The sequence below is a fragment of the Haplochromis burtoni genome, unplaced genomic scaffold (assembly GCF_018398535.1).
Source record: "Haplochromis burtoni strain Fernald_Lab_line unplaced genomic scaffold, NCSU_Asbu1 Contig_686, whole genome shotgun sequence".
NCBI classification, from domain to species: domain Eukaryota; kingdom Metazoa; phylum Chordata; class Actinopteri; order Cichliformes; family Cichlidae; genus Haplochromis; species Haplochromis burtoni.
In genome coordinates this window covers 134,285-155,237 of record NW_024583047.1, presented here as the reverse complement: position 1 = coordinate 155,237, position 20,953 = coordinate 134,285, and the positions used below count along the sequence as shown (strand labels likewise).

Sequence of the window (20,953 nt, the reverse complement as noted above, 5' to 3'; positions counted from 1 at the left end):
TTTTGTTTATAACTAGCTCCTGACTTTCATTTGGAATTTTTCCATATAAAAAGAACTTCAAAATAAAATACACAAGTATTACATGTGAAGTAAAATAAACATTTTATTAGGATATAGTGACATTATTACATTTTCGAAGACAATCTTTCTTGTGAAAGATTTCTACAGTAGATGTAATATGTTCACACTGAACAAAATCTGAGAACCACATTCAACAACACTTTAGCTTTTAACTTCCAAAATATATTCGCTTAAGCCTGATAATGGGCATAGTTTTTTTTGATATACATACAAGTATAGCAAGAAACTAAACAATATTAACCACAAACCAACTGAACTTTGCTCCAGTAATTCCAATCACAGTGCTTTTCAGTAATAATACTGGCATTCTAGATTTATTCCTTTCCCTATTCCTTGAACACAAAATTTAGCAAAGCAGAACAAAACATTAAACAAAAAACAAAGAATTATTTGCTGAAGTAACAACAACAAATGGATAATGGCTGGAAGAACTGTGGCACACTCATCAAGTAGGTAAGTCTTCAGGAAGAGGGTTTATGTAATCAAGTTTAGGTTAGGCAAAGCTCTATATCATCATTAGGGCTGATGCTGAGGAGTAGATGTTGAGGGCTGCTAAAGAAAAGTTAATCATTTTTAGACATAATGGTTCACACAAGAGCGTTCACTAGCAAATGTTCAGAATCAGACATCAAACTGGGAGAAGATACCTTGGTTTTTTTAAAATATCTTTGGTCTCACAGCAACTCGTCCTCCACAACATCATCAACACTTCCTGATATAGAGGCAGCTTCTGAGGTGCAAGAAGGAAACACTCAAGTTAACAATGACTGTAACAGCAGCTTCAACTCTTTTTGTTTATCCACCATGGTACAAAAGCTTGACTGAGAGTCATAGTGACACCGTTCCTTTGTTTCACTATGTTATATTTCCTGATTTGTTAGAGATAAACTACAAATTGCACTGAATACAAGTATTTGGAGTATTAGGGTCAAGTTAATTGATCCTAATCAAAATGTATATTGTTGTGTTCATTTCTTCTTGAGACACTTTAGAAAGTTGATTTAACAGAACTGCATTCCTGTTAATTTTCCACCACATGGGGGCATACACTACCTCTCTGTAGGTGTAAGAAGTGTCCCAAGTCAAGTATCTGATCCAATGTGGACATCACTTGGATATTCTGTTGTATTTAGAAACCTAGATAACATTTTTTACTTCAACATACAATCCCAGTAACATAAGGGTATGAGGGTTACTTTATGATCGCTTAAACATAGTCACTGGCAAATCTACAGTTCCATGACAGAACTCACCTGATAAACTAATACAGGAAAGACTGAGCTCTGATGATGCTCCTATTACATCATCCTGTTGGAAGAATAAAAGTGATTAGCCGCTGTTAAACAGTCCTCCAAACTTTCAGAACAGAAGTAAGGGGATTACCTAATCTCTCAGGCATAAAGATAAATTAAAATAATAATAATAAAAAATGACAGAGTACCTTGTCGGATACAGTTGGACAGAGATTAATATACCTGACAAGCACACCCAAGAAAACTAGAATGCTAGAGTTGCATACCAATAAGAAGAAGCAAGATTCTTTATTATTCTTTTATTAATGTCTTCCTTCACATACAGAAGTTCATATAAACTCATCATGTGCATGAATGCCATTGTAATTCTGGACTTGACTGATGATTTCTTTTAGCTGTTCTTTTTACAAGGGTGGAATAATCATACAGCATATATATTTTATGACATTAAAAAACAAAAATTGGGTCCATCATTTGGAAATCATTTTGGATATTCTCTAATCTGCAAAAGGTAAGAATTATACATATAGTGTCAAATATAAACATACACTCTCACTAATATTTGGTTAACTGTCTCTTAGCAAGTTGTACCTCGTTTAATAGCCATCAATAAGCTTCTGGCATAATTCTGGCATTTAGTTGCAGATTTGAGTCAAAGAATTTGAAGTTAACCCTCATTTTCAACATTCAATCCAATTTGTGCAACAGTACCACTGGCACAGTGCAGTATAAAGGTACATCAGACCAAGATGAAGTCCCTGTTGCAGGAACCTACAGTGCAGCACTAAGGATCTGGATTTGATCCTGATGAGATGCATGAGGAGCCTAGTCCGGAATTACCCAGTAGTAATAGTCCAAATGGTACAGGTGGAATGGGCCCAGCCAGCTAGAAGACTAAATGGCATCAGTCTTGCAGCCATGACTCACCTGCAAATCATGGCTGCAAGTCAGGGTTGTTGTCAGTCAGTGGAGGTTAACTGAGGGAGTCTGGATTCCCAAAAATGAGAATTCCACAATCATCCAGCAGTTTTGATCTATCTCTCTGTTCAGTGTTGATTTTTCCAGGATTTTTTCCCGCTGGCTTACAGACGTCCTGTTCAAGATTAAGTATATTGATACCCTATTTTTGTCCAGGAAGAAGTAAGAGACGCTGGAAGACACGAAAAGCAGAATGAGTAACTTACCAGCATCATCTGCAGACAGCCAAGATTGCAGCCCTCTTTTTTTCCATTCAAATCTTCATGGAAGATAACGGCATAGCCCAATCGTATAAGCTCCTCTCCAACATCCACAGCCTTTTTTACATGATATGCACATGGAAAGAGGAGACAGGGTAAAGGACAAACCAAACACAGGCTTATTAAAGTCTTATTATTAAGAAATAAAATCCTATCTAACCTTGCCCTCACTGTTGTCATAGAGCTTGACACTGGGCCATGAGGAGATTTCCGAGTGAGAGTAGCTGCACAGTTTGGCCTGTAGGGGTCTCCAAGAGGCACAATATGTCAGCCTCTCAAACTGATCCAGGGCTTCCTCAGTCCAAACCCCTCCTGCATGACAAGTTGATGGAGGAAAGAAACTGAAATAATCAAGAATTCAAGAATAATGCACTGCAGAATACTAAAAGACCTAAGGGCGTCAGTATATCCTCTGCATTGATTGTGCCACCGTAACATCATCGCACAGTTAGTTTTATTTATGTTCCCCAGTAAGATGAGTCTGAGTGATATAGCAAATGTAGTTTTTTCAATTATGATGGTTAAAATGGCTCTATTGTAACCATCGAGTATAAACTGCCATGGTAATAATAAGCTGTCTGCAGTTTTTTTTCTCCCACATGCTATAAATGCATCACTAATCCCACCCCCCAACCACAAATTTTTCTACCTGGCACACTGCACTGAGCATGCGTGTTTATATACTACCAAATAGGGAAAAATATGGTGACAGTGAGAGTCTCAGACAAGCAAGGAAATGAGACTGTAACTGAACAGGAGCCAGACAAGATGGTTCCAAAGAGAAACAGCACTGGATCAATAATCTGGCAGTGGTTTGGATTTCCCAAAGAGGATGTCGAACCTAAATGCGGAATGTGGTATTTAGTACTAGTGGAAATGTGGTCACATGTCACATGGCTTCACTCAAACCTGGAGCTTGTGTTTTTGGCACAGAACTTACACACCTTAAACACAGATGACAGTGTTCTTGTTCAGGAGTAATAAAGTCACAATTCTTGATTATACGTTAGCTTCTGTGAATTATTTTACCGCTTTGCGCGGTGTGTTTTGTTGTTTAAATTCTAGAACAGGTAGCGCGATCATTATTTAGATGGTTTTGAGATGCTCTAATACCTGTGATATGACTGTTCTTGCTCCGTTTTTTTTGCAGGCACTGTCTGAACTTGGAACAGTTTTCCATTTTACCACTTTTTGTTGTTTAAACTTCTTAGCACATATAGAGACAATAGTTCTGAGATGCTCTGATACCTGTGACAGTTTTTGGTCAATGGTTTTTATAGACACTAACTACACTTTTGTTTCTGTAGGTCATCACATTTTACAGTTTTTATATGTTATAAGCACAGAGAACACCTTTTTAATTTCAATTGTTTTAAATTTGACTTTTGCTTACTTTTTTTTGTTAAAGGGTTAGTGTTGACCACAGAAAGACTGTGAGAATATTGTCATTTGTGAAAAACCTCTGTGTGCAACTGATGGTTAAAAAATGGTTAAAATAAAACATATTTTTTGGCTATACACGACCAGACGAAAGAAATGGCCAAAATGGTAATGCCAGTTGATGTGATATGAATTTTATTGCACGACACAGCGTGACAGGAGGTAAGCAGTGGCCATAAAAGTGCCCTTATGTCCTCATGTACCAGCAAGTGTGTGACAAAGTGTGTATAAGTATATGTGTGCGTTTGGGAAAGAGTGTGTATGTAATGCTGGGCATACACTGTGCGATTTTTGGCTCATTTTGAGCCGATTTTTCAGTCGTGCGACCGTTTTGGTGATTCGTCCGAGTTTCGCCTTCATCGTGTGTCGTGTAGTATACATGGGGTAACGAGAAGCGATTAACACCTCAGGAGCAGCTCCCGATCATCAATCGCTTGGTCGTAAGAAAATCAAACCTGTTTGAAATCCTGTCAGCCGTCGTGAGGGTGTCACCGCAGCCTCTCAAACTGCGCACGCGCAAACACAGAAATGAAAGTGAAAAGTAGGGCTGCCACGATTTGTCGACTAGTCACGATTACGTCGACTATCAAAATCGTCGACGACTGATTTAATAGTCGACGTGTCATTTGAAGCTTTGTAAGATTGCAAAAGACACAGAAGTAGCAGGATTTAAGAGTGTAATAACGGACTGAAACAGAAGATGGCAGCACTGCATGTACAAGGATGCCAGCTGCCGTTAAACCCCGAAGAAGAAGAAGCAGCTGTGTCCCAGAATTCATAGCGCGGCCCAGCTTAGTTTCCAACAATGGCGGCAGCTAGTTAGTTTTAATATTACTCTTATTATTCTTTCTGGGTCACAAAATAAACGTTTAACATATTTTCAGGCGAGAATGTAGCTGTGTAAACCTCAAATATCTGCTCAGTTTATCAGGACACCACATATTTTCAAAAGCACTCCGACGTTTTCAGAGACGTCTGTTACCCACTAGCTCGATAGCTAGCCGAGGGCTAGGTCACTAGCGCCGTGAGAACACCGGACTCCCGGCAAATTGTTTTCAAACCCATCGCCGTCTTTCGCGACTCAGGTTAAACATATGAGTCACTTAGATAACTTAAAAATGTTGTTGTTTGGCTTTTTTTTTTTTTTTTAGTATTTTATTTGTTCCTGAGTAAATCGGTTTGGCTGAGATTAAAGTTATAGTTTTTACACAGCTGAATAAACTTAAAGCAGACAGCTGATTATCAGAAGTGTGAGATGCTCGAGAATATACTCCGGCGTCCTGTTATATTTTAGATAGCAAGGAGTTTATTAAACTTCACCGAAACAATCTGCAAATGTCATTAAAATTGAATAAACTATCATCTTGTCTTTATTTTTAGTTAGCACCTTAAAAGCTTAAAGCTGTAAGCTAATGATAGTTATATAAGAGCAGATACTGCTGGTGCAATAAGCTGTAGTTTTACATCCAGTGGATGATGATCTGATTAGTCGACTAATCGCATAAATAATCGGTGACTAGTCGACTATCAAAATAATCGTTTGTGGCAGCCCTAGTGAAAAGATGGAGCAGCACGGCAGTGCAGCGTGTGATCTGGACACAAGTGATGGAGGCACAACTTGTAGAACTTTGGCTCATCCGAGCCTTTTCGATGTGGCCTCACAAAATTATCACGACCACAACATCCGTGAAAATAATTGGATGGACATTGCTGCTCAATCACAGCTGCCTGATCAACGTTTTTCATTAGCAATTTAGCAAAGTTGATGGTGGTGGTGTGCGTGTCTGTGTGAGTGAAAGACAGAGAGAGTGAGAGCGACAGATTTTCTATTATAACCTTCATGTTACGGAGGCACAGTGTGAGCACTCAGGTCGCATCAGAGCATCGGGTCATATAGTGTGACCCTGCATCGTGACCAACAAACTTCTAACCCCTGCGAGTCAATCGTGCAGTTTGAGCAGAAGCTGAATAACGCAACTGAAAAAAAATCACACAGTGTCTGCCCAGATTAAGAGAGAGGAGCAAGAGTGTGTAAGAGAAAGGAACAGGGAGTGAAAGGGTAAGAGACAGTGAGTAAATGAGCAAGTGAGAGAGAAAGAGAAAGACAGTCATTGTTAAGATGAGAGCTTTACCTTTTGGCTTCACTCCTGCTAAGCTGCACTCAATAGCTTGAAATGGTAAACTGAGGAAGTCGCTCCTGAAAATTGCAGCATATGCAAAAGCTGTTAATAAGTCGTGTCCTTTTTGTTATCCATATTACATCCAACATTATACAGTGTGCAGTAGCAGTATGTCACATAAAGTTCTTCGAAAGTTCGATGAAGAAGTGTACAAAGCAACACTCACTGCATGAGCTAACATAGAAATGCAGAATTTAAAATTGTGTGCTCTTCAAAATCAGTAACTCACCAGCCTCCTCCGAAGACAGCCAGAAACATTTGTCTCATGCTGATATGATGGTCACAAACAACAAAACTGCTCTTGTGCAAGGTTATCTTGTTTCTTTGTAATACTTCAATAAAAGCATTGCTGATTGTAACCAATTTCAAAGTAACGTGTTACTCTTATCATTATAATCATCACATTTGTCTGTAAAGCAGTATTATTTTTGCATTCTTGTACTAAATCCCTTGATCACGCTAAAAATCAATTTATTTTGTTTTTACTTGCAAGTGAAAACGAAATAGTTTGATAATTGTAAAATTCATAATAATCATAATAATTTAAGACTCCCATCCTGCATTTAGTCTGCTGTTCTGGAGTTACACCTTCTAATTTTAATGCTGTGGTGTTTCCCATCTCAGATCACAAGCTTGTATTGTTTGACATTATCAAAATCTCACCTACAGCTGTCATGTCCTTTTGGAATCTCAAGTGTTAATCCCCTCATTGCTTTATTATCCATTCATATTATCCTCACTGCTGACCTGCTACATCACTACAATGATAATTTATCCTGTGGCTGCTCCACTCTTAACACTCTTAACAAAATCAAGCCTGCAGAAACCACTTCTCATCATACTTCCACGACACAGTGCACAGCATTCCTGGACTTCTCCAACAAAACAAACATATCCTACAACTGAATTCTTCAAGACTGCTCCGTTTAGGGAAACATCAAAATCTCCATGTATAGGTTATCATTCTTTCAGCTATCTTAAGTGGAAAACATCACCAAACTCATGATGTCCAAAACTTCTGGACCCTCTTCCAACTGCCTTGGTCAAAGACTCCATTCCTACCCCGTCTCCAATTATAACTGCCATACATCATTTTACACTGCTGCTGTCCCCGTGTCCCTCAAGACAGTCTCTAACATCCCCATTCTTAAAAAAAACCTGGTCTAGACTCCAAAAGTCTTAACAACTACAATGGTGTGAAAAAGTATTTGCTTCTTCCTGATTTCCTATCTATTTGTATGTTTGTCACATTTTAATGTTTCAGACAATCAAACAAATTTTAATATTAGTCAAAGATAACACAAGTAAACACAAAATACAGTTTCTAAATGAAGGTATTTATTATTAAGGTGAAAAGGGGGGGAGGGGGATCCAAGCCTACATGGCCCTGTGTGGACAAAGTGATCACTTGCCCAGTTATAAAATAAATTACCTGTGGTATGTCATATCTTCAGGAAGCTTCTGTAGCTTCACCCAGGCCCGATTACCACCTGATTACCAAGGATCGCCACCCTTAGCAGCAACAACTGCAATAAAGTGTTTGCGATAACTGGCAGTGAGTGTTTTACAGCGCTTTGGAGGAGTTTTGGCCCACTCATCTTTGCAGAATGGTAATTTGTACAATGACAAGACACTTTATTGTTGGTTTATGTGGAATAGATGTAGTAGACTATTGCATAATTTCAAGAATTAGATTTTTCAGGGACTGTAAACTCTTCCTCTGTTTGTATTCATCATGGACTCTTACAGTTTAAAGTGCTACATATGGTAAATGGTAAATGGCCTGCATTTATATAGCGCTTTACTAGTCCCTAAGGACCCCAAAGCGCTTTACATATCCAGTCATCCACCCATTCACACACTGGTGATGGCAGCTACATTGTAGCCACAGCCACCCTGGGGCGCACTGACAGAGGCGAGGCTGCCGGACACTGGCGCCACCGGGCCCTCTGACCACCACCAGTAGGCAACGGGTGAAGTGTCTTGCCCAAGGACACAATGACCGAGACTGTCGGAGTCGGGGCTCGAACAGGCAACCTTCTGATTACAAGGCGAACTCCCAACTCTTGAGCCACGATCGCCCTACATAGACTCCATTTATCAAAGTTGAAACTGTCAAAAATGTTCCCCAATGTAAACTTGTCCTGCGAAAGATGTAAACAGCAACCTGCTTCACTGGCGCATATGTTTTGGAATTGTCCCTGTAAAGCAACATATTGGAATAATGTCTTTCAAACCTTGTCTAAGATTCTAAAACAAACACTGAAGCCAGACCCAATCTGTGCTTTATTTGGAGTGAAGCCAGTTGTTGTAGATTTGTCAGCCACCCAAAATAATGTAATACGCTTTGTGACACTGCTAGCACACAGTTTAATTTTACCAAACTGGAAGCAAAAAGTGCCTCCTACCAAATCAGCGTTAATACAAGATATAATGAAACATTTGCAGCCGGAAAGAATTAAACTCCTACTAAGGGGGAAGTTGGAATAATTCTATTCAACCTGGCAGCCTTTTATAGATCAATACAGCACAGATATAAACGATCACTGAGCCTCATTGGTAGTCCGATAAATAACATCCTCTGTCCAACTTTCTTTTGTTGTTTGTTTTATTCTGTTCAACTTTTACCGTATATATGTAATCAGAAAGACAAGTTTTACCAAATTTGGGATAAATGGATCAAATTTATATCCCCCAACCAAGCAGGCTTTGTGTGACTCCTCCAGAGTATTTTATTTAATTATTTATTTTTCTGCACACGTACTGTTTCTCTATGTTACTTTATTTTTTCTAAACCCTTTAAAACCGGTCAAAGCAGCACGCTCCATTTTGCATAACTATTTTTAAATCCCTGTAGAACTGCAATCTTTGTCATCTATATAGGAAAAGGAAAACTGGGAAACCAAATAAAGAGATTTGAAAAAAAGTGCAAAAAAAGTTGAAAATTGAAAAATTGAAAATCGTTTTTGTTTTGTTTTTTTTACATATATTTCTAGTTAGAGAAATTTAAGAGGTTTATCCCTCAAAACTTTAAATACAAAAAAGTTGCACAAAATAGTTTCCAACAACAGGAAATTTATTTTGAGTGTCTTCATAGTTTTATTTTTGAGACACACCAATTTTTATATACTGCAGGAAAAACGAAAATAAATATTAGAATGCAAATTTGCAAAAAAGCAGCATGTGCATCAAAATAAACTATTTTCAGCAGTGCAATTTAAGTTCTAAGCATCCCAGAAACTATACAGAAAAGCATAAAGTCAAACATAATTTTTAAAAACACCAATGACTAAATAACGTCACTTCCGGTTTCGGGCAGGTCATGGCGGACATGCGATAGTTCGCGCTGACGTCTATTCCAAGGTAGGAAGTGTTATGAACAGCTGATCAGATCGTCAAAGCCTGTTTCTGGAATATTATGTTTTTGTTGCTGCAAGCGCTTTTTATGCAGTTTTTGCAAAGCTATATATGGAAGGAAACGGTGACCTAGGGTAAGCTGATGGCATAAGATGTAAGTACAACTCCTCCAGTTTCATATGCAAAAAAATTTATTGCGCTAGCTTACGTGGTTGCAGTTCTACAGGGATTTAAAAATAGTTACGCAAAACAGAGCGTGCCGCTTTGACCGGTTTTAAAGGGTTTAGATAAATTAAAGTAACATAGAGAAACAGTACGTGTGCAGAAAAATAAATAAATAAATAAAATACTCTGGAGGAGTCACACAAAGCCTGCTTGGTTGGGGGATATAAATTTGATCCATTTATCCCAAATTTGGTAAAACTTGTCTTTCTGGATTCTAAGAGAGTACATCAATTTTTCCATTCTAAAAATTTCAAGAATAGTTTCATACCAATCATCTAATGTTGGTGGGACTCGGTTCATCCACCTTCTTGTAATAGATTTTTTGCTAGCAGCTAGAAGAGCCTGCAGCAGCTTTATATCCGTCCTCCGTTCTAGAATTATAACATGACCCATGTATAAATTTACAAAGTCAAACGGAATCTGTACCTCAGTGTTTTATGAATCCCACTCCAGTACAGGTACAGCCTGGGACAGTCCCAAAACACGTGATAATGGTTTGCCTCCACTGAACCACACTGCTCCAACACTCTGAATTCGTATTGCTAAATTTACCCTGGACTAGAATCTTAAAGTATCTTATGATATTTTTCCAGCAATGTTCTCTCCATTCTAATGAATTAGTGGAGGACCACTGTGAGCAACATATTTCTTCCCAATCTTTTTCCAAAATGCTAATTCCAGCTTCACTCTCCCCGTTTTCCTTTATATATAGAATACTGTCTTTTTTGCATAGAGTAGTGCATTGTTTAACCTTGAAATAGTTGTATTTATAGTTGAACTATGGGCAAGTTTCAGGATTTTGAGAAAGTTAGTTTCATTCTACGTTAAATTTATAATTTTCCATTGTTTATTGAAGGAATCTCGCATTTGAAGGAACCAAAGGTTACTTTTAAACGTTTACTTAAGGAAAGAAGACGACTCAGTAAAAGAAAGAAACCAAAGAAACCAGACTATACTCCAAACACATTACACCACACAGTAATGTGTTTGGAGTCCAAACACGCTAAAGGTTATGTATTTTTAAAATCTAAAAACTTGGTATGGATATCGCTAGCTGTCTTCACCACCATCACTCACTCTCACAGCTTTTCCCTCTCCTCAGCAACCAAATACTACTGTATATTAGTACAGTCACGTCTTCCTCTTTTATCCTGAATTCACCTACCTCATCCTGCGGAGGCTGCTCCTTGGGAGTTCCCCATTGTCCCCAAAGTCAACGTAATAAAGGTCCACCAGTCCAGAGCCTAGGACTCCCAGCACCCTTGCCCTGTTCCATGTGCCATGGTCTCTGTATGGAGCAGCCACAATGTCCCCTACAACAATGGTTTCCACTCGCTGATCCTACAGATCAGAAAAGCAGATGAGTTCAAACACAAATCAGACACTGGATTGCAGAAGGTGCTGCAGGGATAGAGGTGCCCCTATGGGCTGTGTGAGCTTATTGTTAACATACTTTTTATTCACACGCAGGATCTCAGATGTGTTTCTATATCTACTCGATGAATAGTTGCAGGCCTGCTTCTTATCATCAGAGCCTGGCTTTTAGCGCTCTCTAAATCACATTTTAAATGCCATTACTACAAGTTACCCAGCTTTCTGAACTGTTGTAAGATCTGCAGCACATAATCAAGACTCGGTGTGCCTACCAGGAGGTAGGCACACGACAGCATCAATTTCAAAATCCTATATCACTGCATTCCCGAGTTATCGCTGAGAAATCAGTGATGGTAACAGATTCTAACCCATCCAAGACTTTTGTAGATTCACCTATAGTATCAATTTAAAAAAGGGAAAATACTTGGATCTTTGCAGTTTCAAGTGTGTGGAAGTATATCGGAACTCTCAACTCTCATTCTGGCCCACAAGGGACTCTTGTGGAACAAGAGAGACACAAGGAGAGCAAGATATGTCCTTACTGTAGAGTTTCCATTGTTGTAGAAGTGGTTCATCTCCTCTGTTAGTTTGTCCAGCTGAATGGATCGAACCCCCAGGATCTGAATCCAGAAGTGGTTTGGGTTCTCTGATGCAGAAACATACACCTCAAGGTGTTCGTCAGGCTGGAAGCTCAAGTCTGGGCTTGCAACTGGAAAACACAGAGAAAATATGAAATTACTACACTTAAAGACACATTACATGGCTGCTCTGGGGTGACTGAAATCTGAACTCACTTTCAAACTTGGACACTTCAGAGAAGGTCTTAGTAGTTGTACTGCCCTCCTTCTTGCTGGCTGTTTTGATTTTTGACTCTCCCACCTGGTCAAAAAATGTTTCTGGTTCTCCTGTGGTCCCGTTGGCAAAGACAAGCGCATTCTCCTCTATGTGGGAGAAGGGACTGTTGTTGTTCAAGTACAATAGAGGTTCAGTCTCTGTGTCGTTTGACTTCTGACTCACGACATTATAGCCACGTTTCTGGCGCCGGGCTGATGACTGTGAGATTGTTGTCCTCACCATCATGTCCTCGGTGACTTTTTCTAGAATCATATCCTTTGAACAGGTTTCAAAAGCAGGAGTTAGATGTCCCCTCAACTAAAATTAAAGGATGTGGTACACACGGGAGATCCAAATCAAGGCACTGTGCGTTACCTGTGCCTTTTTCACCTCCTGCCTGGTCCCTGTAATCGTCACCATGCCCTTTGCCCGTACACCGTGTGCCGGCTCTTTGGAACACGCCACTTTGGCTCCTGTAGTTCGGGTGATCTGTTTCAAACTCTCTCCACCACGGCCTGCAATACACAGATAATCATGTTCTCCTAACAATTATTGCAAATAGGGGTGAGATAAAATGGGGACTTTTTTCTTAAACTGACATAAGGCTAAGTGAATAGTTATCACGGGGTTCGAATGTTAGCCATTAAAACCTCATACATAAAGATAACTCAGATAAAGAGAAATATGATTAATGGTAAATTCACTTTTATTTATATAGCGCCAAATCACAACAACAGTAACCTCAAGGCACTTTATATTGTAAGGTAGACCCTACAATAATACATACAGAGAAATTCACTTTTCACACAAATTTAGTATAAGACTTTCTGGTTATGTTTACTAAGCTCACAGTGCAAAGAAGCCAAGGGACCATTTTCCCCATAAACTCTACACAAACAGTTTTTTTTTTGTTTGTTTTTTTGCAATCCAAGAAGTTGCCCCATGCTAATCAACAGAAAGAATGCAGGTTAAAGTAACTTCTGCTTTGGCTTCATTTTCACGGCCAGAACCTACAGCTTTCTAACATTATTTATGAACTATAATAAAAGAGATACTCTGGCCTCCCTCCTGGCCAGCTGATCTGCTTGTCACTTACTGGAGCTTTTAGTTTTGAAAATGATGCCTGGTAATGAAGAAAAAAAAATTGACATGATCAAAGATTCAGTCTACCTATTATACGTCCAAAAGAGGACTGTGGAACCTCCAAAATCTCTGAGACAAGTTCACATTCTGTGAGCAGGTTCTCCAGGACACAGCGGGCCAGTAAGACCTGCTCCTTAGAGCCCTGAAGCAGGAAACATACGGTCGTCTTACATTCATGATCTCCTGAATCTGACATGACCCTCACTTGAGCTCCAGACTTCTCAGTCACCTGAAAAGTTAGCATACAAAGAGAAAGAAAGACTAGCTCAATCTGTGAAACTAATTTAAGACCTGCATGTAAAACTTGGAACTCCAAGATTGCAATTGAGAAGTAGCAATGGCATACTGAAAAATAGAAAAAATCTTATATAGGTATGCAGGGGTGAGGCATTAATTCAAGAGAGAATTTCCTCAGTGTAAATATATTCAGCTGCATACACACAGGGACACTTAGATGTTATCATATCTTCATGGTGCTAACAATCAGACTGAACTCTAAACTTGAGCTGGGAGGCAACTGAATACAGCTAAAATACAACTGACTGAAAAAAATAACAATCCATCTCACTTCAATACTTCATCTAACACATTAAGTAACTAAGAAATGAATCTAAGAATACACATTTACTGAATAGTATTTTAGGAAAATAAAAATTACATTAACAAAGTAAATGTCCAATTCATGGTCACTGGGGGGCTGGAACTTATCCCAGCTGCCTTGGGATGAGAGGCAGGGTTCACCCTGAACAGGTTGCCAGTCTCTCACAGAAAAACATTGACACCTATTAGCAATTTAGAATCATCAATTAACCACCCCCACTAATAATAATAACAACAAATTTTATTTATAAAGCACCTTTCAAGATACCAAAGGACACTGTACAATAGGATAAAACACATAATAGAACAATGACACAATGAAGAACAATAAAACACAAGATACAGTGGGTTCACAGTGAATATGCAGACTTGAACAGATGGGTTTTGAATTGAGATTTAAACTGGGGGAGAGAACCAATGTTTCTTACATCAGGGAGTAGAGAGTTCTACAGCCTGGGAGCAGAGCAGCTAAAAGCTCTGCTTCACATGGTGGTGAGGTGGAAGGAAGGCACAGAAAGCTGGATAGAAGAAGATCAAAGTGAGCAGGCAGAAAAAGTAGTGCTTAACAGGTCAGAAAGGTAAGGAGGTGCGAGGCTATGAATGGCCATGAAGGTGAGCAGAAGAAGTTTGTATATTATCTGGAATTTCACTGGGAGCCAGTGAAGTTCCTGAAGAACAGGGGTGATGTAGGAGGGGTTCTGGTGATACTGCAAGCAGCAGAGTTCTGAAAAAGGAGGGATTTTGGGGGAGACCATGCAAGAGAGAGTTGCAGTAGTCAATGCGGGAGGTAACAAGACTGTGGACAAGAATGGACGTAGACTGGGTGGAAAGAGAAGGACGTAATCTGTTAATATTGCTTAGATGGAAGTAGCCAGAACAGGTGAGATTATTGATGTGACATTATAGGAAAGTGAACTGTCTAGGATGATACCAAGGCTCTTCACCTGAGGAGAAGGGAAAACTGTGGAGTTATTGATAGTGAGTGAGAAATGGTTCGCCTTCAAAAGGTTAGATTTGGTGCCAATAAGGAGGATTTCAGTTTTATCCTCATTGAGCTTTAGAAAATTAGAGGACGGTGATGTCATCAGAGAGGGACCGGCGCTCAGCATTGCAGAGCACGATGTCCAAGCGGCGCTGAGGAGAGTGAGCACAAGGAAAGCGGCGGGGCCAGACAGCATCACCGGCCGTCTGCTGCGGTGCTGTGCTGAGCAGCTAGCAGGTGTGTTCACTTCGATTTTCAACGAGTCCCTGGCGAAGTCTGTGGTCCCCACATGCTTCAAGAGATCTACCATCATCCCTGTCCCCAAGAACAACAAGCCCTCATGCGTGAATGACTACCGGCCAGTTGCACTGACCTGGAAAAAACCATCTCCTCTTCCATCGCAGACACCACAGATACTGCTGTTCAGGCATTTGTAGATTTCTGCATTAACAGTTAAACCAGATTTCTTATACAGTGGCTTGCAAAAGTATTCGGCCCCTTGAACTTTCCCACATTTTGTCACATTACAGCCACAAACATGAATCAATTTTATTGGAATTCCAGGTGAAAGACCAACACAAAGTGGTGCACACGTGAGAAGTGGAACGAAAATCAAACATGATTCCAAACATTTTTTACAAATAAATAACTGAAAAGTGGGGTGTGTGTAATTATTCAGCCCCCTGAGTCAGTACTTTGTAGAACCACCTTTTGCTGCAGTTACAGCTGCCAGTCTTTTAAGGTCTGTCTCTACCAGCTTTGCACATCTAGAGACTGAAATCCTTGCCCATTCTTCTTTGCACAACTAATAGTTGTCCTATGGACAGATTCCCCACCTGAGCTGTAGATCTCTGCAGCTCGTCCAGAGCCACCATGGGCCTCGTGGCTGCATTTCTGATCAGCGCTCTCCTTGTTCGGCCTGTGAGTTTAGGTGGACGGCCTTGTCTTGGTAGGTTTACAGTTGTGCCATACTCCTTCCATTTCTGATGGCTTGAACAGTGCTCGTGGGATGTTCAAGGCTTGAGAAACCTTTTTGTAGCCTAAGCCTGCTTTAAATTTCTCAATAGCTTTATCCCTGACCTGTCTGGTGTGTTCTTTGGACTTCATGGTGTTGTTGCTCCCAATATTCTCTAAGACAACCTCTGAGGCCAACCTCAGGGCAGTTGTGGAGCTGTTTTGCAAAGAAGAATGGGCAAAGATTTCAGTCTCTAGATGTGCAAAGCTGGTAGAGACAGACCCTAAAAGACTGGCAGCTGTAACTGCAGCAAAAGGTGGTTCTACAAAGTATTGACTCAGGGGGATGAATAATTACACACACCCCACTTTGCAGTTATTTATTTGTAAAAAATGTTTGGAATCATGTATGATTTTCGTTCCACTTCTCACGTGTGCACCACTTTGTGTTGGTCTTTCACCTGGAATTCCAGTAACATTGATTCATGTTTGTGGCTGTAATGAGACAAAATGTGGAAAAGTTCAAGGGGGCCGAATACTTTTGCAAGCCACTGTATCTATGCTCTAGCTGCGCAAGCTTTGGCCTTCAATGCTCGGAGTTCATAGGTAAAACCAGGGAGCAGAGTGAGTGAAGGAAACAGAGTGAGTTTTTACAGGAGCCAGAGAATCAAGGACATTGAGTAAACAATTTTTATAATATAATAACAAATCATCAGGAGCAGAATAGAAGTCCAGAATCTGAATATTGTCCAGTCTGGTAGTGAGAATGTCCATACAATGTTCTTGATGTTGTGGAATGAGATGAGACGGTTTGGTTTGGTAGAAGAGCAGCTGAGACTGAAGTTAAATGAAAGGAGGAAATGGTCAGTTATGGGAATTTCAGCAGCAGAAAGATTCGAGGGAGTAAAACCAGAACAGCAAATCAAGTCCAAGGTGTGCCCTTTGGAGTGAGTGGGAAAAGTCACTAAATTGTTTAAATTCAAAGCCCTCGAGACAGGGGGAAAAGTCTCTGGTGACCAGAAGGTCATTATTATATATTCATATTATTATATATGAATGTTGAAATCTCCCACCAAGATAACATTTGGGGAGAGAGATGAAGGATGGGTTAGCAGATTAGCAAAGTCACTGAGGAAGACAGGGTTAGGTTTTGGGGGGTGTACAGTAGCTATGATGGTGGGAATGGGTCCAGTCAGCTCACATGCAAGGCACTCTAGGGAGCTAAAGGTATCAACATTAACTGGCAGCACCTTCAAGTGCTGGCGAAAAATGATCGTGAGACCACCCCCATGACCTGAGCAGCGAGGTTTAGAAAAGTAAACAAACCCCGGAGGAGTAGATTCATTTAGCGGAGAAAAGTCATCAGGTTGCTGCCAGGTTTCAGTTAAACAGAAAAAGTCAGACTTATTGCAGAGTACCAAGAGAGAACCCACACAAACACAAAGTCCCCAGCCAGTTGGTGGATTTGAACTCAGGACCTTTGTGCTGTGAGATAACAGTGCTAACCACCATGTTGCCACAAAATAAATGCATTCCAGTTATTTCCACTCATTTACAATAAACGTTCAACCAAACGGAACAAGCAACAAAGAAGCAGACAGTGAACAGGTCTGAACAACTCACCATGTCTAAAAATGTGGCTTGGCATCGGTACATGTTCCTGTACACCTCTATAGGAAGCGTCATCTTGGACACCTCAGTGTTGGGACCCTGATCTGTTAATATTAATCATATACAGATAAGCTCATAATAAAATAAAATATATTAATTATCATACACAAATTAGGTTTGGAATGATACCTGTTCAATGAGAGATACTTACTGCTCTTGGTGCCGTTTATGTGGCGATAGATGATGTACCCCAGAGTGGCCCCGACGGAAAGCCCTGCAGCCAGAGCCACTATTTTCCCAGAGCTCAAGCCGGTCTTATGACCTTCCTTCACTGCATCCATGACACCTTGTGCACCCTGCAGGATGCTTTACCTAAACACACACACGACACAAGTCTCCATCCATTGGTACTATCAGCCTTATTAATGATCTACTCCTCCTTCTTCCATCCATGTTGCCAGCTACAGTTTATAGAATGTTTTTATTTGGTCATCTTATTGCAACACAGAAGCTGTGGCTCTCAAGAATAGTCATCAGCACACATTGTGCCACATCTACTTTGAGCTAGGTAAACATTCATAAATAATATGATTAAGAGCAAAGAGAATTTAAATATCAGTTATTTTTATAATGGCCTGTATTTATATGGCGCTTTACTTAGTCCCCTAAGGACCCCAAAGCGCTTTACATATCCAGTCATCCACCCATTCACACACACATTCACACACAGGTGATGGCAGCTACATTGTAGCCACAGCCACCCTGGGGTGCACTGACAGAGGCGAGGCTGCCGGACACTGGCGCCACCGGGCCCTCTGACCACCACCAGTAGGCAACGGGTGAAGTGTCTTGCCCAAGGACACAACGACCGAGACTGTCCAAGCCGGGGCTCGAACCGGCAACCTTCCGATTACAAGGCGAACTCCCAACTCTTGAGCCACGATCGCCCATTATAAAGATATCTTTGTTTCAATTAACAATAAATAAAACATCAAAAAGAAAATTTAAACAGAAAAATATATACTGTATCAGCTGTTGCTCAAATTCAAAAGCCCAGGACCTTTGAATTAGTTAAACAAAAGATTCAGGTCAGGCCACTACAAATATTCTTTATGTATTTTTAAGAGGTGGACTTTCTGGTGTTTTGGATCATTGTGCAGCTCCAGAACCCAAGTGCACTTCAGCTTGAGGTCATGAACAGATGGCCAGACATTTCCCTTCAGAAAAATAATAATAATGGATTGGATTTATATAGCCCCTTTCAAGGCACCCAAAGCGCTGTACAATTCCACTATTCATTCACTCTCACATTCACACACTGGTGGAGGCAACCTACAGTTGTAGCCACAGCTGCCCTGGGGCAGACTGACAGAAGCGAGGCTGCCATATCGTGCCATCGGCCCCTCTGGCCCACACCAGTAGGCGGTAGGGTACTTGGCAAAAGGACCTTGGCTGTGCAATGAGCAAGAAGAACTGGTCTGGAGTACTCTCCAATACTAATAAATACCTTTAAAAAAGGCCCATGGAAAATTCATGCCATTTCTAAAGTAATACATGGGTTTTATTTTACCCACTTATAGTTTGGATGTAATGTGCAACAATTTCTATTGGAAATGTAAATCAGAAAAGGAACATTTATTCATGTTATTTGGGAATTTAAACAAGTGTATCCCTTTTGGAAAAAAAAAAAATCTAGATCGTGTAGTGGACTGGTTTGATAATACCCAAATCACCAAGGTTATGTTTTTTCTGAGACCAGTCGGTCTTACCCACTGCATCCAAATACTGCTTTGTGGTGACAAAAGCAGGTGCTTTTACAGCCACAAGAATAACCTGAAGAGTATGGAAAGACACGTCCTCCCCAAATTTCAAAAACTGGACAGAAGCTATGTAAGAAATTGGATCATACAGAAAATGTTGGCAAGAATTGACTATGATACTAAAAACTTTAGGAGATCTTTGAGAGGGCAGTTTGTAGAAATGGTTGTAGGTTAGAATCTCAAGCCCAGCCTTTCTTTGTCTTTCTGTTTTTATCCCAGTTTTCTTCCACTCTCTTTTTACATAGGCATGTAGTTATGATCAGCACATTCACGGAAAATCAAATAATGACCCCGTCTGATCTCGTTAAACAAAAATTTTAAGAACGACTTTCATGACTCACACTATTGAGTGTAGGCTTCAACCCAGCTGCCTTCTAATGAGAATCGTACTTATAACCCCATTGAATGCGGCATGTCTTCCTAAATATAACACAACGCGATAACTGCACCCTGCATGCATTTGCTGAGGAGTGTATATATTTTGGGCATTTGATAGTTCTGTTTAGCAGCAGCTTACCACTTTAGGACAATATTATAGAACAAATATTACATTTAGATTCGAATACTGCATGCAGTCTCCTCGGACCTGCTCATACAAGATAAGCTAGCTGCTGCTTTCAGCACTGACACAAGGTAACTAAACGCCACTAGCATGCTCAGATACACGATATCACAGCCTTTATATGTTTTCGACGCTAATACGATTTAGAATCAACGGCATTTTGGAAAGAGTTTCCACTCCCTTCCCACTCGACCTTACCTGTCGTTAACCTCCTAGGAGGAAGTTCTCAATAAACCGGAAACAATATTTAGTATTTAATTTTCGAATATTGAATTTTCTAATGTGCAGCAGCAAATTAGCTATTAACACTAAAAAAACACTTTATAAATAATTTACTATGAAAAATCTATTAACCACAAACGTGATCATTTAAATTAAACATTTTATTTTGAGTCGTCAACCGGAAGCCCACTTCTCGCTGTGCAAGCTGCGTGCAAGCTCCCTCAGCCCAGTGACTGTGAAGAAGAAGCGTTCCCCTCAGAATCAGACCTCAGCACCACCCGGTGGCAACAGACAGACATCACAGACAACCTGTGTGCCAACTCTCGTGCTGAATACATTCATTTGTTTTAATATTTGAGCAAATTTGTCGCAATTCCAATATTCAAACAAAATTTAAAAAGTACAGCTGCTGACCATATTTTATACTGTCAGTGAAACCAGGTGTTTTACTGAAAAAAGTACAGGCAAAACTTTAGTTTTCTAGAACCTTACCTGAAGGTTACAATTTGGAGAGCGATCTACAAGGTAAGTTATGTAGAACCTTAAGAGAACTTGTTTAATCTGTTGATGTTATGGGAGAACCTCAGAGGACCTCCAGGGAATATTGCCTTCTATTAGTGCCTCAGAGAACATATTGCAACCACTACAGCTGTCTGGAAACGTCAGTCATATTTAAGGGCATTGCCTATAGTGATAGCTACAAAAAACAAAAAAAGATTATTTTTTTTTTCAGATAAAATGTAAAACTGTACTAACACATATTTTTTAATTGGGTGTAAAATTGGTGCAATATCATTCTTCTCTTAGGATGGAAAAGAGAGCCTTAAACAGACTGATGTTTTTCAGGTAAGTAGGTAAGTAGGCATAACAGGAGAGAGATGATACAGGAATATAAACATCCTTATAAATTATGTAATGCTGTAGGTGAACTCACTCACCAAAATATATAACACATATAAAAAACTATAGCAGTAATATGCAACAAACACATTATGTAGCAGTGTTATTCGTAAAAGAAAAAAACAAAGCACACCACAATGTGTTTCACATAAAAAAATACATTGACACAACTATTTG

At 39.9% G+C, this 20,953-nt stretch overlaps 1 protein-coding gene across 6 annotated transcripts; it reads right to left on the bottom strand.

The window, feature by feature from the left end:
- Positions 1 to 85: 85 nt before the first annotated feature.
- tdrkh (tudor and KH domain containing) lies at positions 86 to 19,944 on the bottom strand. 6 transcript variants are annotated; one of them, XM_014330052.2, is made up of 13 exons: positions 17,484 to 17,957; positions 17,285 to 17,376; positions 13,153 to 13,354; positions 12,358 to 12,497; positions 11,943 to 12,258; positions 11,691 to 11,857; positions 10,940 to 11,115; positions 6,145 to 6,209; positions 2,733 to 2,884; positions 2,519 to 2,629; positions 1,335 to 1,389; positions 729 to 811; positions 86 to 633 (listed from the first exon to the last, which is right to left on the bottom strand). In XM_014330052.2, exons 1-12 carry the CDS (start codon positions 17,611 to 17,613, stop codon positions 756 to 758), a joined length of 1,662 nt encoding a protein of 553 aa, XP_014185538.1. In that variant the 5' UTR covers positions 17,614 to 17,957; the 3' UTR covers positions 86 to 633; positions 729 to 755. The 6 variants fall into 6 exon arrangements, with proteins under 6 accessions (XP_014185538.1, XP_014185539.1, XP_042071161.1 ...); XM_014330053.2 differs by having other exon boundaries at positions 86 to 630; XM_042215227.1 differs by lacking the exons at positions 86 to 633; positions 729 to 811 and adding an exon at positions 2,262 to 2,427 and having other exon boundaries at positions 1,308 to 1,389; positions 17,484 to 17,958.
- Positions 19,945 to 20,953: the final 1,009 nt, after the last annotated feature.